The sequence below is a fragment of the Scophthalmus maximus genome, chromosome 17 (genome assembly GCF_022379125.1).
Source record: "Scophthalmus maximus strain ysfricsl-2021 chromosome 17, ASM2237912v1, whole genome shotgun sequence".
NCBI lineage: Eukaryota > Metazoa > Chordata > Actinopteri > Pleuronectiformes > Scophthalmidae > Scophthalmus > Scophthalmus maximus.
In genome coordinates this window covers 9,276,745-9,300,780 of record NC_061531.1, presented here as the reverse complement: position 1 = coordinate 9,300,780, position 24,036 = coordinate 9,276,745, and the positions used below count along the sequence as shown (strand labels likewise).

The following is a 24,036-nucleotide window of genomic DNA, read 5'->3' as shown; positions in this document are numbered from 1 at the left end:
GATAGATAGATACTTTATTTATCCCAAGCTGGGAAATTCCGGAAATATAAAATCAATTGAAAATTATTGAACGGTACATATATGTATTCAAATCAAACTGAAATTACTTACAGATCATTTGACTTATATGAGAACTAAATCATATTTAATTTATTTTTGTCTGTACTATCCAATTATCAGATGTACAATATTAATATTACTATAATACCTCAATTCCCTTGAGACAGTGGAATCACATCAGAAATACAGGAAAGAATTGCAATACCTTGCTAAATTGATACAGGACATAGTTGTTTATTCATATAATCATTGATAGTCAATATTCAGTATTAGCATGATCATTATTTTTGGTGGGAAAAAAAAGCTGACAACAAAATACAAAAAAGGCATTTTGAGTGGTGTGTGCCTTTTATTTTTGGTATATGATTTAGTATATAATACAGGCACTATAAAATTAAAATAAAGATTCATAGTTAAGGCCATATCACCCACCCCCAATGTTCATTCATAAAAAGCATTGGTCAAAGATTCTTCATATAGAAAATTTAAAAATTAAAAAATTTGAGATCCCAATAACTGATGTTCAAATATGAAACTAAAAAGAAGAAAATACATCTCCTGCATCATTAAGGTGTTTAAAGAATTACAAAGCATGTCCTCTTTTCATTTGCTATGAAGGTTTACTGGACTTATTTTCTATCATTATTATTATTTTTATTCTAGTATAATTTAGTGATTAGATTCTGGTCTTCATTACTCAGACACTCAATAAATATTTACAAATGATTAAACCGTTTACAGATTAAAAGCTGAAGAGTCTTTAGTTATTAAAGACTATATACACCATTGATTATGTGACTAAATCAACATTACAGAGAATGAAAAGAACTTTAAATCTCAGAAATAATATTAAAATAAACAAGATACGGTGGTGAACTTTCTGCTCAGTGTTCGGTCACTTCATTTATTGGCAATATCATAGTTGGCCACGAACCAGTCGCAGGTCATCTTCACAGCTAGAGAGACAGACAAAAATAAAAGGCAGGTTACCTTCACTGGGCTGAGGATGCATGCAAATATTCATTCAAATATTCATTCAAACCTCTCATTTGTATGTTGAGAGGCACATTATTATGTCTTGGCCCCTCACTTGTCTCAAGGTGTGCTGATATTAGTCTCGTGGATTTATTCTGCTGCCACATCTGTGCCGTTAACTACACAGTTGTGTTTTCATTCTTTCATATTGATTGTGCATTCATGTTTTTGGCATTAATATGTACAATACAATGAACTCTGACCTTCATTGACGGGTGTGAAGGTGAAGTCAGGAAGGTAGCATTTCAGCTTGCCATTGCTGGCCGTCTTCCTCATCTGGCCGTCAGACATGGTGGTGTCATACTGATGTGAAGATTCAAGGGGAGAGAAGATCATGAATTGTGGTTCGACGTTGTTCCACAAGAGCAACAACCATTTACAAAATAATCTCAGAAAAACTCAAATCATTTGAACATTTCACTATTGATCTTTACTTTTTTTTCACTGTGAATCCCAGGTTCATCAAAGCATCTCAGTACAAATTTCATAATTAAACCAGTCTATAGGAACAGATGTAACTGTGTATTATTGGGGAAAGGTTGAAGCTTACATGTATTTTGCCTTTGAAGTCCAAAGACTCTGCTATCATGTGCACTGCCTCTTTTATGGTGATCTCCTCATCCACCCCCACTGAAATTAAAATCAAGAGTGAAAAATTAACGAACTATGCATAAAGTGTCACCAAGTTCCCATGTTTCCTGTAGTGTATCACACAAAATAGCGTGCACATAATGCATATGATGGGTGAGCACAGCACTGTACTCACCAGACGCGATAATAGGCTCAACCTCCTTGTATTCTCTCAGGGCCCAAATGATTATACGGCCCAAGTCCTGAGAATAAATACAAACAGAGGGAACTAGTCAGTGTGAACTTTCTTAGACATCATGTTTTGTCAAGTGCGTTTATAGTTGTTTTTTAAGAAGTTCTAAGTTGCAATATGCATGTTTTTAATACCAGAGAATACGTGAACTGTCGTCGCGGATTTCCAGTGCCACACACGTTCACCTGAGTTCCTTCTTCTGCGAGACAAAAGAGAAGATCGACTCTATTACCTGTTTTTTTTTCTGTGATGGATGTGTGACGAACTGATTGAGTGGCTGTGAGTTACTCACGTTTGGCTTTGTATGTCTTGCCAATGACAGCTGACAGCACATGGCCATTTTCTGCAGTGAAGTTGTCAAAGGGGCCAAAAACGTTGGTCGGGATGACAGATGTGTAGCAACGCCCATGTTGCTGAAAGTATGCCCTGTCAACACACACACACACACACACACACACACACACAAACACACAAACACACAAACACAGTGAGGCTCAGACAAAAGTTCAGTTGAAGCTTTCAGAGCCTTGTAGTGATTGATGTCTATCTCTTGCCCAACCAGACATGCATTTCACCTTAACTTCAGGAGAGCAGCAGAAGATAAACAGGCTCATTGTATTACAGAGCACCTCAGCTCAGGGTCAGAAATAAACTCCAGAAGGTGGCCTCCTCCCATGTTGAAAACAAACACCTGTTTGTACTGCAGAGCTGCTTACCTGTTCTGAATGTCAATGATCCTTTTAGCATGTGAGTATCCAAAGTTGGATTCATGAGGTGGCCCATCGTGTATCTTGAAGAGTGGACGATCACAGTAAAGATAGAGTCAAAACAATGATGTAATAGTTGTCATACTTAATGAACCAATATTATGTCCTAATAATTACATTGCATTACATGTGTTGCTAATTATCATATCAACTGTGAATAGCCCCTCTTGGATATCTGCACCGCACAATGTCGCTGAGCTACACTGGGTGACGGAAGGTTTTTATAGAAGCTTACCATAGTCTCGTCAATGGGGTATGTGGTTTTGTCAGGGAAGATACAACTTGACAGGCAAGACACGACCTTGGTGACACCCGTCTCATGGGCTGTTTGCAGAACATTGTCATTGATCAATATGTTTTCCCTCTGTGAAGAGAATCAGGCCATTACAGTTTAAAGACAAATGTAGATACAGTATGTTCCACAGACCTCCCTTTCACTGTAGGGTTAAAAAGACTCTGCTGCAACAGTTAACGATTAGACATGTTTGACAAATGTGATTGGCCACCGTAATGTACGTAAACATTCTCTCACCAAAAAACGCAGGTTCTCCTTCAAGTGTATGAACAGTCCTCCCACTTTGGCAGCAAGGTGGATGACGTGCGTGGGACGAAACTTCTCAAACACAGCCTTGGTCTGCCCTAAATCCCTGTTCAGATTTTAGTAGTTGTTAAAAAATACCACCTTTGCTGACACCCTAGAAAAACATACAGGTTTGAACACTGCTTGTTTGAGCTGCTGTGACTGATTGCCTGAGCAGGGGAATGAATGAATGTAACACTCTCACTGACATCTGACTACAGTATGATACAGGGGAAAAATCTCTTGACAGCCAACTTACGTGAGATCTCCATCCTTAGAGGAGATGAATATCCATTCTTCTCCATCACGTTTCCCACCTTCATGGTACACCACATGCTCAATGGCTTTGCCTATCAACCCACTTGCACCAGTCACCAGGACACGCATTTGCCCTACGTTGATCTCTGAGGCCATCTTCTCTATTTAACTGTCTTCTGGGGACTGAGGAGAGACAAATCAGAAAAGTCTTTGATCAAAAATATATAGTGAGCTGCTGGAAGAAGGTTCAGGAGAACCAGTTAATCCATGCTCGTTGCTTCAAGTAGAGGAGTGATTAGCTGTCCCGAAATGCAGCAATTTTGCACACAAAATTAAAAATGGCCAACATCCAGGTGGGCGGAGCTAATGGCTCCCGAGGCTTTTTTGTAGGTCGTCACATGATACATGTGCGTACTAAATTTTGTTAATCTACATAAAATTTAAAGGGCGGAGACTTGATTTTGAAATGTTATAGGGGGCGCTGGCGAGCCATTTTGGCACAATTGGGAAAAAGATCCATTTCCGACAGGAGGATTTCGCCCCTCTTAACCCATCTGCCAAGTTTCATGAGATTCTAAGCATCCCAAGTCCCTCAAACACACATTCGGATTTGATGGCGAACCATAGGTCGCCATGGCAACACAGTTTAACACATGGTCAAATGTTTCATAACAACGCGCAGAGAGAAATATCATAATAATCCCTGCAAAAACAAGAGGGCCTTCGCCAGCCTCCCTGCTGTGTCGTGATCCTCATTGTTATGAATGCTTAAATGTGATCAACATAAATGCACTACATTTATATAAAAATCTCTTGACTGCCAACACAAACAGTACAGTAAATGTCAGAGTACATTAATCATTAGTGCATTAATTGAACGCAATTGACTGTGCCATAATAGCTTTACAATTTAATGTTTCCACCCCAGATTCAGTCTAAGTGCAATAGGAGTAAAAACTCTTTTGTTCCCAGAGCAATAAATCTGCTTAATTTGAACATCATTTTAGTATTTTAGAAATAGTTTTTTAGTCTTTGTTGTGTTCTGTGTTGTATGTGAAGGACATATTGATGAGCTTTTGTTCTTGTTTTCCTGTAACTTGTGTTGTTGTTATTTATTCTGTGCTCCTGACTGTTTCCCATTTGGGATGGACAAAAGTACTTAAACTGAAATACTGATAACTGAAGCAGGAATAAAGCAAACCCCATCTCTACTGTAAAAATTATGAAGGTAATGCATGAGTTTGTGTGTAGTCTGATAGACAACTGCAAAATCATGCATTCAATGACCAGAAATGAAAAGCACACGATGAAACCCATTTGCTCTGGCTTTGTCAGTGTTGTGACACAGCAATTAAAGAACATTTGATTTGCAGGCACTCTGGGTTAAAAAGTAACTTATAAAAGCGCTACCTTTATGTACTCTCTAAATGCAGATGAACCACATAATTACAAAAACCTAGATATCAAATGTTCAATGCCAATTCCAATGTTCCTTACCTGTGTTAGAGGTCTGAAGCAAGTGGAGACATCAGTGGAGAAGTCTGAGAGGGCAACAGGTTTTAAAATAGGCCAACGCCCATGTTAAATGTATAGGTGGTTTCGGTGTAGACTTTTTGACTCTTCCTACCATGGGCCGTGGAACCAGTAGGACCAGTATAGGGTCACAGTATTTGAATATTGATGGTGTTTTTTAATCTAATCCATTGTAGCCACTGTGTGGGATCAAGCATCGCGTTGATGCTGACGTTAGTCAATGTTAGTTCAGTAGAGATTCAGAAACTTTCTTCTTAAAGTTGTACAAATAAATTTTTTCCCCTTGTTAACATTACCCTGATTGACAGACTCACTCTCAGAACACCTGATAGGCTAAAAACACTACATAAATGTTGTGGTGTTGTGCATTGATAGGAGCAGCTTTGGCAATTAGCAAGTTATTAATAATTATCAATGATAAATATTAATATTCATAAAATTATTACTGAAATCAGTAATCGGGCACCACCCTGTGAACAGGGACTAATTATCCAAACCTGTGATCTCAGTCTCAAAAGGGTGTTCACCTGAAATAGCAATATTTATGATATTGATATTTCAGACTGAACAGGGGAAGTCGGTGAATTCGAGCACTGACTCTGTCAACAAGCCTTTGTCACAGTATACATGAAAACAGCACTAGGAAACTTCTCTTTAAGGTATAACAGAATTGATTAACGACAGTGAAATCAATTTGCAACCAACAACACTTATGATAATAAACCTCTATTATATGCTAGCACTACACAAACAATCAACACAAATAAAAACAATCCGCTTCTAGTGGATCGTTGGAGGTAGCTTTGTGTGTAAACAGACTATGTGCAAAAGGTCAAATCCATCAAACCTGCCGCGCCAGAGATAGTCGGTCAAAATTTCTAACCAGCATGCATGAACCCAGGGTTGAACTGTTGGATTCAAATTATGTTAAAAGCAGTAAATCATTTTCAACAGAAATATGTCGATCTGTGGGAAGCTCTTATCAATCCACTGTGTGTAAGTACATTTCACCCATTCAAAATATACAGATCATAACTTTGTACACAGTATGTGACATCGACAGCATTACATTGTGGTTGTACATCTCTGGGGTTTCTCCCTCGTTACTCACGTCCTTCGCTTGTGAATTTGTTTGGGGCTTTTGCAGTATATCACCCCCAAAGTGTCCTTTTAGCTTGTTGTTCAGGAAGCCGGTTCCTGGTAGGTCACGTCGTTGTGGATTCACAGTATAGTGGATTTGAAGTGGAACTAAAAAGCAAAAATGCACACGAAAAAAGGCCAAGGCTGCAAGCAGGGATTCCAGAAAAAAAAAAAAAAAGCATAAGAAGCCAAAAATATATTAAAAAAAATTCCTTAAACCTACTGGAGGGAAAGTGAAGGAGTATAGTAGACATAGTTAAAGCCCCCAGAAGGGCTGGATTTAGTGCCACGTGTACCATGGCAGTCATTTGCCAGTTTGAATTATTGGCCATAAATTCATGGAGTCAGGACACAGCCCGGTGGAATGGGAAAGTGTCTTTGCAGCTGCTGAGAGTGCCAGGGGTACTATACACTCTCACAAGGACAGCGAGGATGAGAGGATAAATGAATGAATGAAAGAATAACAGTGAAATAATAATGACTAGTCACTTATTTATATTATTTCTATGTGTAATAATATTTATATTATTCCAAACGCATCTGCAACATCTTTTCAATTGTGATGTAGTGGTTATCTGCAAAATATCGCATCGCGTTCCGGTATGAACGCAGCATAAGCCCTTGTGTGGGACTCACATTCCCAGGCCCACTCTCAGTTAGCTTACTTTTTACCAGTACAAAAATAAACACCCCACTACAGCAAACTTTAGAAAAGGACTTTTAGTGATTTCTTCAACAATGGAGATCACAGATACAGCTCCTTTAATTGAAGTTATGTTCCACCATTAATATCCAGGGTGAGTCCATGTGGGATTTAGCCTGGAAGGTTTCGACAGATGACGGAGATGCGGCGCTGCCGAGGAACTCTCTGTCCATTGAACATAGACTCCTCGTCTTTCAGGATTTCATGAGTGAAGTTATATCGGGCCTGGTCCCTGTAAGAATGTCAAGACAACAGGATTAAGTTTAAGGCATCCTCCAGATTATAACTCATGTGCACTCCATATTTACAGTACTTAAGACATTTTTTTGCTATTCATCCCTAAGTAGAAATCAAGAAGTCAAATAGTTCACATTCAAACAACATAAAGATGCATTATTGTTATAAAATACAGTTCAAAGTTTACTCAACCTCAGTATGTATAGGGATCGTCGGGGCAACAGAAGGTCCAGCCATTCGTTGTTTGCATGCTCCTTCACCAAACGCATGATACTATCTGACAGAAGACTCAACCCAGCAATAGTGCTGCCGCAAAACTGAAAAATTAAAACAATGGACAGACGAAATTTAAAAATGTCTTTCATCAAGCCACCATACGCAGCACTGAACACACAGAGAGAGAATAATAGAAAGCTACCTTTACGCTGTCGATGTGCGGCTTGATGTAGCCAGTCTTGTCCAGATCTAGGACGTGAACGGGCCCGAGGAGCACACAACCCTCGGAAAACGCTATGGATCGGACACGATTCAAGACCTCCTCACACTCCGCCCCCCATCTCGCACGCTCAGTCTCTCGGTAACCGTGAATAGCCTGAATGGGGGTTCAAAGTGATCAAAGCTTTTTGACAGGCTGCCTTCAACACGAGAGACGCAGAGATCCGCACCATGGGGGATCGAGCCTTCTGCTCAGCTGCTCCTCGTCTGTGGAATTCCCTCCCAGACCACCTGAGGGCTCCACAAAGCACTCTCTCTTTTAAGAAGGGCCCAAAAACCTTTCTTTTTAAACAAGCCTTTGCCTAAATTTTGTACTTTTTCTTTTACCGATGTTTTTTTTTTTTTAAACCTGTTTTTTATTTTTTTTATATCTTCTTTTTTACTCTTTACACTTTGAGATTGCTATTAGCAATGAAAAGTGCTCTATGAATAAAATGTATTATTATTATTATTATTATTATTATTATTATCTGCGGTTGTACTGAAACAAGTGGCAACATCTGCATGACAGTTCAAAGAATGTAAAAAAAAGTGTATGAATGCTAATTCCCTTTTTTTTACCTACATTTACAAAATATGTAAATATGGGACAGCTGTATGCAGATTTTTTTTTATTAATCATCCAATAAATTCGACTTCATTCATACAGCAATGCAATTCAAAGTGTTTTGCAGCTGATTGACGAAATAAAAGATGTTAAAAGTGTGCGGTGGCGTAGTGGTTAGCACTTTAGAAGGTTCTTGGTTCGGACCAACCAGCCTCCTAGAGCCTTTCTGTGTGGAGTTTGCATTTCAGGGTGGGGGGCCCCCCACAGAGTTAAAAAACATGCAGAGAGGAGATTCTAAAGTGACCATACAGGTAGGTGTGGGAGCGGATGGTTGTTTGTCTCTATTAGTTTGCCCTAATACAAGCAGTGTTTCCCCTAGGTTTACTGGTTGTTGTTTTTGTTTTTTGTTTTGGGGGGTTAGGGTTCACAAATCACGTTAAGTTTAATCCACAATCTTTCATACAGGAATGAGGAATACGGTGTATGAGTAAAGTGACCTGAAGTGACTTCTGCTTTACATTATATGTAAAATACAAAAAAAATAAAAAAAATCTAATTGATAGTTTGAAACGGGGCGCCCTCCCAATTCAATGGCCTTCACAGCCTCATCAGTACCAATACGAGAACTAACAGGTAACCACGGCGTGTGTGTGTGTGTGTGTGTGTGTGTGTGTGTGTGTGTGTGTGTGTGTGTACTCGTGCACGAGGCTCACGTCGTCCCAGTGGTTGAATTCGTAGCGCCTCTTCTTCAGGCCCGGCTCCAGCTCTCGGAGAAGAGCCTCCTCCTCCTGCTCGGTGACGAAGGCCGTCCTCACCTCCACGTGCGGGCCGAGACTCCGCACCAACTCCCGGCTGGAGCCCACGACGAGGGCGTCGTCTCGCAGTGCTAACAGGCCGCCGCCGCCGCCGCCGCCAGCGCACGAGTCGAGGCAACGCCGACAGCCGGCGCGAACGGGCGGTTTGTGGATACGTGTCAACGCCGACAGCAGCGGTCTCATCCTCCTGTCCGAAATACCGTTTGCCCGCCCGGCAACACAGTCCTCCTGTTTACCTTCCGCTGCTTTTTGGACCTGGCACAAGTCAAACTGTTACGAGAGACGCCATTTTGAAAGCGCAATGCATTGTGGGGGGTGTAGTCCTTCAACAATACAAGGCACACATTTTGTTTCTCGCTTGTTGAGGAACTGTGTGAGGAAAAAATAGACATATACCCGTCTAAATATATATATATGTATATATATATACATATATATATGTGTGTGTGTGTGTGTGTGTGTGTGTGTGTGTGTGTATAGTATGCATGTATACATCTACATATGTAGTATACTGTCGGTAACTCCTCCAGCCTCGCTTCACCACATGTGTTTTGCATGCACCAAAGAAGCATTCTGACTGCAAGCCTTCTTTTTCTGTTGCTCTGCTGCTCTCACAGCTTCGGGAGGAAAGGCAGCAAAGGAGGACAGAGTGAATGCTGATGTCGCCGTTCTTCGCTGAGAACACTGAGGGGCAGCAAACACTCGGGATAGTAAACACGCCCAGGTGAGTTGTCCACTCCACCTGTGTCCAAAAGCTAGTCAAAACTTTCAGAAAGAAACACCCAGGGAGGGTGTGGTGATTCCAATATATACATTGTGTCGATGCAACTGGACAAAACCCTCACAGCGGTCTTGTGCATCGCAGGGCTGGTTCTAGGGGAAGCATGGTTGTTGTTTTTCATTATAGATATGGGCGAATGTAACTGGATTTTGTTGACATTATGAACTTGTATTATGTATTGTTTAATACAAAATACAATATCTCAGCAACACATGGACAGATTTTCAACAAACTTGGTGGGATTATTAAATCATCATCTCCAGATGATTAACTGTTGGAGATGATCGGTTGGGGGGTGGGTGTGTGCGCACAAACACACACACACATGCACATATGGATACAAACAGTAAGTACATTGAGTGCCACACCAGTGTTGAACTAACAGCGTTTTCCATTATTACCTTGACTGTGGCGACCCACCAAAGCACAAGTTTGTAAATTTGGGAAAAAAATTCTGAAAAATCTGAAAAAAAAACCATTAAATCAAGAAAAAAATTTTATACTGTTTTGCACGGGCACTGAAAGGGTGGACGGGGAGTCGATTAAAATATCATATCAAGCACTGGAAGGATGGAGGAAGAAATGAAGTATGAACAAAGAAAGGCAGCTAAACAAAGTTCTGAGAGCAGATAATGTGGTGACTTCATCCTCACTGGAGATTACATCAGAAAAAAAATTGTTGGCCTACTTACCACTAAGGACAGGTTGCCTCCCTCTCTCTTCCGCTCCCCCTTTACCTTCTTTCAGGATGAACCCTTTGTGAGTAAAATATCGGCATCCAAGGAAAGTTTTTTTTTCTCTCACAAGAATTGGTGAAACTTAAACTGGGTTTTATATTCTGTATCACACAGATCAGATATGAGAAGGGCAACAAGGGTCAGGGGGCCAGTATAAGATAAACAGATGAGGGAGAAAGAAGACAATGCATGTGGAGGACTGCGTTACCACAGGTTTATAATTCTAAAAAAAGCATTTTTCAGCTTATTCTTGTGTAATTCACTGTGCTCTATTTGACGTACATGTAGACAAATTCGGCTTTTGATACTTGTGAGCATGAGCCGATACATATAACACATACGTCCAAGCACACCCACTGCATTTACACAAGGATTATTAGTGCTCCTGTGAGCCTGCTGTTGGTCTCGGTCAGTGAGCATTCACAATAAAAACCCACATACACACACACACAAACACACACACACACACAACTGCTGTGATGCCCATTTCATTGTTGGATGCCATGGTGCTGCCCCCAGCATTACATTCATCCAGCCATGGTGAGTGTTTTGGATTCATATTGTAATTCCCAGTTGGTGCACTCGTTTATAGCTTCTATGATTCACTGCATTTACATCGGTCAGCTTGTCCTGGAGGCATCCTTATGCCTTCTGTTGAATCATGCAATTATTTTCTGAAAATCACCAGAAAAATATGAGGCAGTGTTCAGTTTGGAAGGTACATGTGTTGATTTCTGGATTTCAGGCACTTGAATTGGGCTTTGGGTCATTACATATGAAAGAATGTCGTTCTAGTTCTAGTTGTATGGTTGTGTCCATGGTGATGAACAGGCTTGGCTGCCACCTCTTCACTGTGTCTATGTGTCTTAGGTTCATGTGCACTTTTGATTTGTGATATGATCCAATTATCCTGTAAAGATTGTGTCAGTGGGTATTGCTTGATTGTCTGTTCGACCGCTTCATGTTAAGACCAAAATTAAATGTTGTTTTAACTCCAGCATCTGACCTAGTTTTCTATGGCTGAGCGCTTCAATGTTCACCTCCTCACTTTTCACTCAGGTTATACAAAGGTTTCTGTTTCTGTAGCAGATTTTCAACCCATACTTTGAAATGTATTAAGCTTATGTTTGTCAGCCATGTTATTGTGTGTGTGTGTGTGTGTGTGTGTGTGTGTGTGTGTGTGTGTGTGTGTGTGTGTGTGTGTGTGTGTGTGTGTGTGTGTGTGTGTGTGTGTGTGTGTGTGTGTGTGTGTGTGTGTGTGTGTGTGTGTGTGTGTGTGTGTGTGTGTGTGTGTGTGTGTGTGTGTGTGTGTGTGTGTGTGTGTGTGTGTCGGTCTTGCCAGAGGTTCACATGTACGTCTGCGTTGGGCCGGTGGAGGACCGAGTTCAGCAGGGGCGGAGTGCTCTACATGCATTCAGCCATTGAATTATTCAGCCTTATGAATCATTGAGTCATGAAACTCCTTTTTAAGTCCTCGCCTCAGAGCTCTGGCCTCACAGCTAACCACCATTTGAACATCTGACAGAGAAAACAATCCTGCCACTTTTAAACTGAATCAATAATATCGATTTTATACATGTTCGATATATAATTCTTGAGAATTATTTAGATTTACAAAACAGAGTGTTTTCAAGTCTTAGCATACTTTTAGGATGTTAGGATCTTTCATTTGTTTGCTGTCCCCTTTTTTAATGAAGTTCAATTATTTACATCTAGCTGTGCTGAATCATTACCTTAATTTTAAAAGATGTGGTAGTCACCACTGCTGCTTCCTGAAAGGTTTCACCATCCAAACAGAATTTAAAACATCACCTGAAGGTAATTACATAATATTTCAAAAATATTCCAATAGTCCAAAGAGTATGAGCAATCATAGGTTTTCAAATGTCATTGCATTATGCAGTGGACAGTAATGAGAAAGTCATACTCGAGTAAAGACATAGAACATGCTGAATTCAAAGTCACACTATCATGGTAGCAAATTCGAACCGACCCATTATAAATTTGATCATGTTATGAACTTGGATCCTAAAGTGTGAATGAATTCCCTGTCTTAAACAAAATTTACTCTTCGTCTCAGATAAAGCAGAGAGGTGTGGTTTTAGTCATTGTCTAATGCAGGACAGTTTGCACTCACTCACAAATACGCTGCTGTATAGGACAAAGATAGCCTACCATGATGGTTTATTATCACAGCCAAATACACGATATGTTCACCACGCTTATCGTGCATCTCTATCTATAGAGACAGTGTATGTGTTCTTGTGGGCTAACAATGTTTTATGCATGGGCGGCCTTGGAGCTGCTGCTCCTCAGTGCTTCCTGTGCTGGCTGTGTAGAATAACAGGTTTGGACAGACGGCTGCTGCTCCTCAAAGGCTCCATCTCTGAAGGGCAATAGATCATTTCACAGATCATCTCACCCAAGTGTAAACACACGTTCGTGACACATGCACACGCTGCAACCAGCCAATAAATCTAGAAGAAGTTTTATTTTCCAAAGCAAGAATAAAATTAATTTCATATGTTCTTGCGTTATGCTTTTTTCCCCCTTTTTTTCTTGACAGCTGAGATGAGACATTTTGAAACAAACTCCGCTCTGAGCATTTTGAGATATCTATTGGAACAGAACTAGCCAACTGCTGAGCTGTGAGACATACTGTAAGGACAGCTCTACAATCAAAACATGTCAATTAAATGAAAAATTTATACTTATACTCAAGAGTCTGTACAGTTGTCCTTCAAACTCTCCAGAGCCCCCCTCCCGGCCACTGTCTTTCCAGAGGCAAAGCATTGCACTGCACGTGCTGCTTGTGCTTCTTATTTTACTGTCTATGGTAGTATTAAGATGCTGATATCCTGTCGCGGCGCTGTCCATGGTTCTGACAGATCAGCTGTATTGGGGAATAAGTTCTGGTTTTGTGACGCTGTCCGTGGTCCTGACATTGTGGCATTGTTGTACTTTGGCTGTCCTGGCCATGGGCCTGAAATGATGACACTTGGGTTAGCAGTGTGGCACTTCCCTACGCTGCTATAGCTGCATGTTTTTCTGGAGTCAGAGTTATTCTGACATGATCACATCACTGGTGGAAATAATTATCGATGGTGTTGACCACAAGACCCAAATTCTGTGACTGCACTAAAAAAAACTCAGGTTTTACTTAATTTAACTGTGCAATTCCATTATTTATGTGCAATCCTGTTACACTATATATTCTGTCCACACTATTGATTCTGCTTGTACTTTTTTACTGATGTTTACTGATCTATCTATCTATCTATCTATCTATCTATCCTTCTAGCTATGTATGTATCTATCTATCAATCTAGATCTTTGTCTTTGGTGATGATAGAGAATTAAATTGTGTGTTCTGTATGCCCTTGTGGTGGGGTCAGCCTCACTCTCACAGCCGGAAGCCTTTAAGTGGACACAAAGCAAAACGATCCCTTTCTGAACATATCGGATAGACGTTTAAGGTCGTGCTGTTATCGACTGGCTTTCAGTTTCCCTCCTGACCATAGACTGTATGCTCCTGACTCAATCTCTTGGAGAGGTGAATTAATTCTCCCGGTCACCCTTAAACCTATATCGCCCACAGTATGTGTGTATGATCATTTCCCATTCACGAGGTGTGGTGTGTATGGTGGGGGGGGGGGTACTTGTGAAGTAGTCATTTTTGTCATACAAGAGAAGATGTGATCAACAGCTGTACTTTTCTCACAGTGTAGATAAAAGCATGACATTCACTGAATATATACAACCGCTCTTTGCCATCTTCATCTAATCTTCATAACCACAAGATCCAATAATTCTGTTTCAAGAAAAATGCAAATATAACCAGGGTGGAAACTGCATCATTTCAGTTTGCAATCACCAAAGACAAAGGAGAGATGTGTACACCTGTAAGAAATGCAGGATTGACAACTCTCACAGTGGCCCACATGTTATAGCGAGAAAAATACCCAAGTTCTTTTATGCATCTCTCCACATGGTCCACCCTCTTTGCCTTTTTATGTCATTGAAAATATTTCTTGTGCTTGTGCTTTAACACAAACCATATTGTCGCACCTTGCACATGCGCCCCTGTTTTGGTTGGAGCAATGAGAAGGCGGTGAGGAGAGAAGAGGAGAGGAGGAGAGCAGGTGAGTAGAGGAGGAGGAAGACGATCCGGACTCGTTTCGGCGAAGGAGGGAGGGGGGGCTCTCTTCGTCCATTAATTTCCAAATGTCTGTTGCTAATAATAGCCTCCCCCTCCACCGTCCCTAACAAACACACGCAGACTCTCTCTCTCGCGCGCGCGCACTTTGACGCGCAGTACTCACGCACCTACGTGCGCCCAGTCATTGTCAGCTTTGGATTGCAGCTGTATATCTTTGCCTCCCCTCCCCGCCACAAAGACGCGCGCGCACGGACACCTGGGTATAATAAGCATACTCACTATGTCTTTATGAAATACACACACATTGGCGAGGTGGAAAGGCATGAGAAACGCAGCCGCAACGGTGCCGATGTCACCGCGTCCCATGCCAACGAGGCTATTTTGCGCATTATATGAAACAGATTTTCGGTCCGTCCAACTGGGTAAGGCTATAGCCTGAGTCACCTTAAAAATAAACAGGCGATCGAAGTGACCATCAGTGACCTATACGGCTGGAAGTTGGATGAGCTTCGTGCGTCATGCTGCAGCTGCAGAAAAACGACCAAGCTCCCGTTATTAGTTCACACTGGCTGAAAGGCTGAACCGGTTTCGCGCGCGATGCGATGTATGTCACATGTATAGGCAGTCTCTGGCCTGAATTCTAAAGAACCAGCTGGTCCCCTGCCTTTCTTTTTTCCCTTTGCTTTTTGGTCTCCTGCATCCTCCATTCACCGATCCATCCATCCATCCGCCTGTCCCTCTCCTCCTCCCCATGGGGCCGCCGGAGGAAGAGAGAGGAGGCCGTGAGGAACACACTACCCTACTCCAATGAGAGACAGAGAGGGAGGGAGAGAGGGAGAGAGAGAGAGAGAGAGAGAGAGAGAGTCAGAGAGAGAGAGAGAGAGAGAGAGAGAGAGAGAGAGTCAGAGAGAGAGAGAGAGAGAGAGAGCCGACGCGCTGCCAGGACATTTGGGCTTATCATTGCGGACGAAGGTAGACTTTTCGGGGCGGGGATGCTGAGGGACTTTCTCGGCACTGCTGCACTTCGAATAGCCAAACCAAGACCATGAGAGGGTGCGAGGCGGCAGAGAAGCGGCCGTCGTACCTTCGCCTTTGACGACGCCGTCCGCGGGTCCCTCGCTCAGCTCCTGGACGGCCGCGCAGCCAGGTGACGGACAGAGGATGACGGTCGCAACGACGGAGGATGCTACCGAAGTCGTTTGAGAAAATTGTTTTCATTCCACGGCGCGAGGCAACGGTGACACGCCGACATTTCAGTGGGAAACGGTATTTTGTTCCCCCCTTCTCCTTTCTACTCGACATTGTGCAAATTAGACTCATCGTTAACGAATGCAACGTTCCCCGGTCTCAGGGCTCGTCAGGGCGCGCTGGTAAAAAAAACACAACAGTGATGTTTGAGGGCCACCTTATTGCCACATACTGTACCAAACATTGCGGATATTTTCAAAAATAAATAAATAACAGTAGCTTACCCCCCCCCTTTCAATGCCTCTCAAGTCTCCGGAAACGCGACTGCTTCCAAAATGCCAACTTGATCGTCACTTACCACTCGTATGTTGAGGCTGTTAATGATATTCTTTTCTTTCTTTTTTTTACAATCCGGTTAATTGAGGCTGGTGTGATATTCAGATTGTCATTACACGCCAACATGACAGTAAGAACATAAACCGTCCAGGAAGGTGGAGGAGGCTGTGGTGCGCTCTGATGCAGGCATGAACCATGGAGGACATCCAACATTCATTTTGACGCGCTACAGACGCCCCACGATTTCAAGCTGGGGACGAATCCTGCCCTACACGGACGTGGGAACGGACAGAGTCTGAGACACACGTTCAATTTCCTCACACCAACAATTGGCCGTTGGCGGAGACGCGCAGAGAAGGAAACGGTACATGGGCGTCCTCGCCTGCTAAAACCGAGCCCTGCACAACTGCTCGCCGGGTGCAGGTGTTCAGCATAAGCCGACGACCCGCTGTGCATATGAGACGTTCTGATCCGGATGGGATGTAATGTTGTGTGGCTGCACAGCTGAGCATTGGTCTCCTTCTCCGCTGCTTCGTGAAGATTGGCTTTCGGTGTCCAGAGAATGGCGCGGTTCGGAGACGAGGTACCGGCCAGGTATGGCGGAGGGCCCGGCGGAGGGGGTCCCGGCGGCCGCGGTGGGAGCCGGCAGGGAGGCCCCCACGGACACGGACACGGACACGGGCACGGCCACGGTCCGCCCGGGCCCGGGGTCCAGAGAGTGTACAAGCAGTCTATGGCGCAGAGAGCCCGGACTATGGCCCTCTACAATCCCATTCCCGTGCGCCAGAACTGTTTCACGGTCAACCGCTCGCTGTTCATTTTCAGTGAGGATAACTTCGTGAGAAAATACGCCAAAAAGATCACCGAATGGCCATATCCTTTACCTGGCACTGTACAGTGAGTAAAAGCTGACGCTGTGTAGACCGTGTCCAAGGATCAGGTAGGCTCAGAGTGCTCACAGATGTCTGAATCAATGGCTCACGTGTTTTTCTTATTCCATGAGTTGCATGCTCAAATGACAAAGGTGCAAGATGCATCTATACGAGTCCATTAGAGACGGGCGACAGGGGGTGACAGGACACGTTGGAGCTAATTTATAGGTAATGAAGAGGAAGAGGACATGAACCAGGGGACCCTTTCATGAGGCCGTAGATCACCATCAACTCCATATGTTGGTAATTTCATGCCACAGTCGTGTGGGACTTGCGTTGATATATGTTTCCTGTGTGTGTGTGTGTGTGTGTGTGTGTGTTGGGGGGGTTGGAGTAGGGATGGGGGTGTCTAGGGGGCGCTGGTTGCTTATGTCAGCATGTACAGTAGGCTAAAGGCCTGGCGCCTAGCACGGGTATAGAGACACAGAAGAGAGAGGGGGAGGGAGGAAGGGTGGAAGAGAGTGAGAGAGACGAAAATAAGCAGCTACAATGTTTGTGTGTGTGTGTGTGTGTGTGTGTGTGTGTGTGGGTGGGTGTGTGTGTCCTTGCAGTGATGTACACACAAATTCCCATATCAGCATGATGCAGGTGTCTTTCTACATATGGTTGGTCTCTCTCTCTATCTCTATCTCTCTCTCCCCCTGTGTGTGTGTGTGTGTGTGTGTGTGTGTGTGTGTGCGTGTGCGTGTGTGTGTGCGTGTGCATGTGCCTGTGTGTGTGTGTGCTCTCGCACAAGTGTGACACTAAAATCTCCAGCATTTGTCATCCTTCAGAAACCAGCACTTCGTTGCATTCTTCTGGGGGGAGCAATTGTGGGGGATTTCTGTATTTTCATTTTCAGGCTTTGTGTTTATTTGTCCGAAAGCACGAGAGCACATTTCTGTGCGAGTGTTAATGACAAGAAGGGAAATTGGAATAATGATTGTATCGATCCATTCTGATGCTTGAGCCGTGACATAACTACACAAACTAATTGGGCTGCTGGAGTGAACTGCAGGAGCTACATGTAGTGGCCCTGAATCATGTCTCTTCTACTATTCCAAATGACATGAGAGAGCAAGAGGTTGCAGAAAAGCTGATGTTGTATATTCATAGATTTAATTTCCGAAATACTCATTGAACAACAAATGCAACACAAATAAGTGGACGATAAGTGAAAATAAAAGAATAACTTGCACAGAAAACTATATGTTTCCCCTTGTGTGTCCAGACGGAGCTGGTGGGGTTAATTGTGCGAATTGTGTGAATAGTTAATTGCAATAGACCCTTTTCTACATAGAAGATATGTTGACATGTCACAGTATAGAGAAAGCACATGTGTAAATGAATTAATGGTGGCTGGATTACAGGGTTCTGGTGTTGCGCATGCTGGCTCTATTGTCATAAATAATATAGATTTTTATTTTATGGTTTGTTTGTTTTTTTAGATCTGTGTATTTGAAAAAATGGGCCCATGGCCCGGTTGGAGATGGAGACTAGAAAGGCCAAAGAATGGGGCTGAACTACCAGAAATGGAGCTGGTATCTTGCATCACACATCTTTATTACATGTAGAAAGGTGACAGGAAATGAATGAGAAGGACAGACCCGCAGTAAAGGTCAGTCACAAGCCTGGGACACCAGGGCCCCCTCTATCCTCCGGTGTTTGTGTGAAAATAATTGTAAAGATAAACAGAAGAAGTACACTATCTGTGCTGTATTGTTAAAAAGCAGTGAAATGAATGGGCAAGCGAGGAGAAGTGTTGCTCATGGTTAAAAATCCTTTGGTAGAACTATCCTTTAAAAACGCTCGAGGTGTAGAGTTGCAGTTACTTTCAGGATTTCATTCAGTACGACTGTGATTTCCAGGAAGCTGATGGTCGGTCTCTGCTATAGTCTGGAGAGCAGCAGATACACATTCCTATCCCCAACTCGGAGGTATTTGATACAACATCATGAACAATCCAAGGCAATCCAACGCAATAGCTGTGTTAGATCTGTGTGAGATCAGCTTATTGGTAATGTGGGAAGCTGTGGTTGGTGTTGCTGTTCACTGGATCGTAATGAATTGTGAAGTGTACCTACAGCAATTCCCTCCCTTGGGAATACATTCAGTTAAACTGTCCACCATCTGTATACTGTGGTCTTTATTGTGGCCAAACCTGACTAAGTTTAAGGTAGAGATGATATTAATATCTGGCGAAATATGGGGAAACTGACCAAGCTGAGGTTAGAAGAAGGAACCAAATGGGTTTTGTTTTTAGATCCTAACCCTTGTCAAATGATGTTTGACAGACAAAGCTCAATGCATCTTTTGAAACTCAAGAAAAGGTCTCATTGACAATCAGGTCTTAATCACACATGATTCATGTTAACTCTCTTTTAAGTCCTACTAAATGACCAAATGTGCAGGAGGTGGTGTAGTGGCAGTGCCTATATCAATCATAGGGTCACCTCAGCTAACTTTAGATACTGTGGACTGTCAAGGTGTCCTTGTGTCCTTGACATTGGACTTCATTTGCGTTTCAGTACCTTTTAAATGCTGATGTCAAAGATTGACTTTCATGTCTAAATTTTTCTTGCACCTCTGATTTTGAGAGATTTTCCTTCCTACTTATGCTATAGGTGTAATTTCTCTGACCGTTAATATTATTGCCTATTTTAATTTATTAAAACAAAGGAATTGTTGCTGATTCATGTGATTCAATCGTGTTACAAGGTATATAGTGATTTGGTGGATTTAACTGAGACAGCTGTTTGTTTCAGCAGATGTGTGAGCCTCAGTGGAATCACTTTTCATCAGAATTATGACCTGCAGCTTCATTTAGTTGTAAACTGACTCTGGACCCATGGGAGTACCGTATAAATAACCATTCACTCTCATCCACATTTAGATACAATACACAGATACTTGGTTAATTAGAATGATCACTTCAGGAGTTCAGGCCCATTACTGTGCCAATTTTTTTAAAACGAGTGCTAGACAAATTACCACCTTGTTTAAAATAACCAATAACAGCAGCATTTTTCTTTATCGCTGAGTTTGGTAACTGTACAGCAATACAACTTGGACACATAATGTGTCCTGCTCAGACACAATCTCGGAAATTATTTTTTTGTGGAGGATTAGTGCATGCAAAAATAGAAACTGAATATAATTTATGAACTTTTACAGAAATAATGGCATGCAATAAACCTAATCAGATTTGCAAAGTCCCTATAAGTATACAAAGGAGTTGTGATAATCATAATCCATTTGACATACCTTTTTTCTTAAATACTTTCAAATCTTATTTTGAGTCCTTTCCACCAATTTAGTCTTAAGAGATGCAAAATGTGAGTTGCAGAGCATTATAAAGCATCCTCACTGTATAGTATAATTCATTTTTTTCTATCAAATAACGTATGAGTTCCTCCAATAATAAACATTGAAAGTCTTCTACCCCATTAACTTTATTGGTAAATTATGAAATCAACTAATAAAATAAAATTGAAAAAGCACATAGTCTGGACTCCGAACTGTCTGAAATAGAAAACAAACCCACCTGCTAACCGAATAAGTCCTGACCTGCAAAAGTCGTCGACAAGGAGCAGTCAACAGAAGTGAGTAATGCTAATGTTGGCATCTATTTCCGGTGTCTTAAAACCCGGGGGGCCGTGATGTGGTGTGCTCTTCAGGGACGCGCATCCACCTGGTGGAAAACGCAGCACTTCGGTTGGAGGACGGCTTTGACTTGAAGTGATGTTGAAACGTGTTTCAGTGCAAAGAGTTTTTCATCAGTGTTTGCTTGTTCGTTTTGCGACAGCAGGATGGGGAATCATCTGCGGTAATTGATGTTTTCTTAATCATCTGGCCGCTTTTCCCGGCCCTTTTATAGTATACATTTTCTCAATACTTTGAGGAGGGGTGGTTTTGTCTCTCTCTGTGTTTCTTTATTTATTTTTTTTGCTACTTGTGTCACCTTTATGGTGCTTTATTAGTCTCTCTGTGGCTTTAAGTGAGTTTATATGACTTTTTCAGCCAACAGTCACTTCATACAGAAACACACCCCGAGACCTCTAGGGCTCCTTGGCCTGTGTCAGTAATAGATTCATTTCGGTGATCCACACATGACTACCGCTCAAACTGCGTTAATGACCGAGTAACACATCTGAGCTCGATCAACGTTAAATCACAGCCCGATGTGTGATATTGAATCGGCTTTTAATCGCAGATTTATCTGTAATGTTGTGTCAGTTTATATTATGTAGAAACCTTTTCTATGATATAAGAAGGAGACTTACACATCCTGCGGCAGTATCAATCAATCAATCAATCAATCCATCAGACTTTATTTATATAGCACTTTTGATACAAAAGAAATGCAACACAAAGGGCTTCACATAGAATGAAATGCAACACAAAAAAGATGCCCCCCTCCCTCCGATAGACACAGATACTCACGATCAAACATACAATGCCAGGCTCAAAAGAGCAAAAAATAAATGAAACATTCAGTATAATCATGAACAAGGAATCTCAGGAAAAACGCTGTCTTGCCCCTGCAATGAGGAAGACAAATGATATATCATGTTACATGCTGGGGGGGGGGGAAGCTGAAACTAAATGCCTTATCTTATAGGACCATAGAAATTAAATCCTCAGCAGCTGTCCTCCTAACCTTTGACCCCAAATTCGACCTTGTCAAATCCATATCTGGTGTCATACACCGGAGGTACGGAAAAGAAAAACCCCTGTAACCCGCAAATGCATGTTTCTGTATTTAGGAAACGTCAGAAAAAGTTTATAGTAGTAATTCTGCATGGACATCAATTTTTAGCACCCGTGAGCATTCAAACAAACAAACAAACACATATGCACACCATATGGTGTTGCGTGCGTCATCACCGCACACCTAAGTGTGTTTTCGTCTGCTGTGGTAAATGGAGAGGAAGTCAATATATGTTTGAGCTATCTATAGTAAAGGGTGATCAATATGAAATAGAACACAAGTAATGGTATTTTCTAAAGATTAACCAAAAGATGTTCAGTTTTGAGAAGTCGTTTGGAATATACTTTGACCGACATCATGTTAATTCAGCAGAATGTTTTTGTGTTTGTGTGCTTGTGTGCTAGTCGCAGTGCCTCGATCTCCTTCTTCCACATCTGATCCTTTATGACCCCGAATCAATGAGAGAGCAAATGACCATTCAAGACTTTTTAGTTTAATCTCTTGGCTCAGCTGTTTTTTAGTCCGACCAGTCGACCTCGTGCTTCTCTGTCTGAAAGGATTTCTAATAGCTAGAGGTTAAAAAAAAAATTAAAACATTTCATAAAACGCATTTGTTTGGCACACTGGTCTCCAGATCATAGATTCGACTCGTTCCTGATATGACAGGAAGTTGTGTTAGCCACATTACGCATGCTGTCGTCAAAAAAGGATGCTAACCCTCCACTTCCACTGTAGCTCAGTGCCGCTAATATTTAGACGTGTCGATCGGGAGGATTTTGAGTATTGCAGTCAAAGTATAATGTGACTGGCTGACCTGATTCATGCAGTGGCCGACACGTGCCGGTTGCTAATATGTTGTGTTTGTCATTTTTCCTGGATCTTACTACAAATTGCCAAGGGGGGCACACTTAAAAAAAAATGTATGTGTCTGAGTCAGTAGCCGATTTTATCCCCCCCCCCCCGCCCTCCACACATTAACTATACCCGACACCAGGCCGCTGTGGAGAATGAAGTCAGAAGTCCGGCTTCCTCTACAGCCATTCGAGTTAGGTCCAGAGACAGACGTAGGCGCGGTATATATAAGTGATTAAGATAGAGAGACAGACGGAGAGAGAGAGAGAGAGAGAGAGAGAGAGAGAGAGAGAGAGAGAGAGAGAGAGATAGATAGAGAGGTAGATAGATAGAGAGGTAGATAGAGAGGGGTCTGGGTGATTTGGGGTGGATGTGGAGAGTCAGTGATCTACGTTCACTGCAGAATCTAAATTATTAATTGGCTTCTCTCCAGCTTGCAACTGTCAGCTGATAACTACACGGACTTAACATCAGCTTTTTATCTGTGTGTGTGTGTGTGTGTGTGTGTGTGTGTGTGTGATAATGTATAGGCATGTGTAAATGAATTATTTCACAGGTCTGTTGCAGTCTGTCAGTCAGTCATTTTCACACGGCTTTGTCTTTCTCCCCCCTTCATTTACAAAGCGCACACAGAGATCCACTGTTACTGTACATACGGGAGTCTGCTTTGCGTGTGTGTGTGTGTGTGTGTGTGTGTGTGTGCGCGCGCGCGCGTGTGCAGTTCATTAGCTTTATTTCCATGTTGCCACAGCCACACTGTTTAATTTACAATTTATTTCTTAAATTTGTTTTTGAGATGTGTCAGGTATTACTAACGTCTTACCTTTCCATCAAGTGAAAGTACAGCATGTGTGTGTGTTTATATGTTTTGTGGGACACAATGATCTATTCAAGCAGAGGGAGAAAGAGAGAGAGAGAGAGAGAGAGAGAGAGAGAGAGAGGTATAAGGCTGTGTCTGTCCTGCTTGTTATGGGCTGCTGAAGAAGAGAGACGGAGCTGGAGAGATGGACTATGGAGAGACAGACATAGAGGAAGGAGGGGGATAGTCAGTAAGACAGAGACATTATAGAGTGGACTAATGAGAAACAATGGAGAGGGAGAGAGGGAATCAAACTGCCTGTCTGCATATAAATCATTTAACACAAAGTGGTGGAGAGACAAACGGTTGGCCAGCTACACACTGCAGACCAGAACACACTTAAACCTGTTTTTTTTCCGCTTAGACATAACCCGCATTGACGGAGCGTTTTATTCCTTGCGAACCGTATACCATAACTGTGACATGCCTAATCTAAATCATAGCCATATTCATAACCAAAAAACACAATCTTAACCATAAATGATCTTCCTTGTAGGGACTAGTTATTT

The 24,036-nt window shown here is 42.2% G+C and overlaps 3 protein-coding genes across 25 annotated transcripts in view; 1 reads left to right on the top strand and 2 right to left on the bottom strand.

The window, feature by feature from the left end:
* Positions 1 to 278: 278 nt before the first annotated feature.
* LOC118289242 (GDP-L-fucose synthase) lies at positions 279 to 5,532 on the bottom strand. Of its 2 annotated transcripts, XM_035616073.1 has the most exons (11): positions 5,021 to 5,532; positions 3,525 to 3,706; positions 3,218 to 3,332; positions 2,921 to 3,049; positions 2,635 to 2,708; positions 2,211 to 2,344; positions 2,053 to 2,117; positions 1,862 to 1,928; positions 1,646 to 1,725; positions 1,299 to 1,398; positions 279 to 1,016 (listed from the first exon to the last, which is right to left on the bottom strand). In XM_035616073.1, exons 2-11 carry the CDS (start codon positions 3,677 to 3,679, stop codon positions 961 to 963), a joined length of 975 nt encoding a protein of 324 aa, XP_035471966.1. In that variant the 5' UTR covers positions 3,680 to 3,706; positions 5,021 to 5,532; the 3' UTR covers positions 279 to 960. The 2 variants fall into 2 exon arrangements, with proteins under 2 accessions (XP_035471966.1, XP_035471965.1); XM_035616072.2 differs by having other exon boundaries at positions 3,525 to 5,531.
* Positions 5,533 to 6,901: 1,369 nt separating this feature from the next.
* alkbh7 (alkB homolog 7) lies at positions 6,902 to 9,306 on the bottom strand. Its single transcript, XM_035616074.2, has 4 exons — positions 8,892 to 9,306; positions 7,555 to 7,728; positions 7,329 to 7,453; positions 6,902 to 7,131 (listed from the first exon to the last, which is right to left on the bottom strand). Exons 1-4 carry the CDS (start codon positions 9,174 to 9,176, stop codon positions 7,011 to 7,013), a joined length of 705 nt encoding a protein of 234 aa, XP_035471967.2. The 5' UTR covers positions 9,177 to 9,306; the 3' UTR covers positions 6,902 to 7,010.
* Positions 9,307 to 15,586: 6,280 nt separating this feature from the next.
* cacna1aa (calcium channel, voltage-dependent, P/Q type, alpha 1A subunit, a) overlaps positions 15,587 to 24,036 on the top strand; it is a 78,049-nt gene continuing 69,599 nt past the window's right edge. For 17 of the 22 annotated variants that reach the window (XM_047328200.1, XM_047328201.1, XM_047328199.1 and 14 more), the window contains exon 1: positions 15,588 to 17,067. In XM_047328200.1, coding sequence (XP_047184156.1) covers positions 16,757 to 17,067 — 311 coding nt within the window. In that variant the 5' untranslated portion in view covers positions 15,588 to 16,756. Of the gene's footprint in view, positions 17,068 to 24,036 lie in introns of all 22 variants that reach the window. The other 5 variants (XM_047328188.1, XM_047328187.1, XM_047328192.1 and 2 more) reach the window with 3 other exon arrangements.

Excerpts from the sequence above, each read along its gene's own strand:
- LOC118289242 (XM_035616073.1), bottom strand. The coding sequence starts at position 3,679 with ATGGCCTCAGAGATCAACGTAGGGCAAATGCGTGTCCTGGTGACTGGT. Across the intron at positions 1,929-2,052 it reads GACAGTTCACGTATTCTCTG|GACTTGGGCCGTATAATCAT; the intron begins GTATTAAAAACA and ends ATTTATTCTCAG. Across the intron at positions 1,726-1,861 it reads TGAGCCTATTATCGCGTCTG|TGGGGGTGGATGAGGAGATC; the intron begins GTGAGTACAGTG and ends TTTTAATTTCAG.
- alkbh7 (XM_035616074.2), bottom strand. The coding sequence starts at position 9,176 with ATGAGACCGCTGCTGTCGGCGTTGACACGTATCCACAAACCGCCCGTT. Across the intron at positions 7,729-8,891 it reads AATTCAACCACTGGGACGAC|GCTATTCACGGTTACCGAGA; the intron begins GTGAGCCTCGTG and ends ACCCCCATTCAG. Across the intron at positions 7,132-7,328 it reads CGATCCCTATACATACTGAG|GGACCAGGCCCGATATAACT; the intron begins GTTGAGTAAACT and ends ACATTCTTACAG.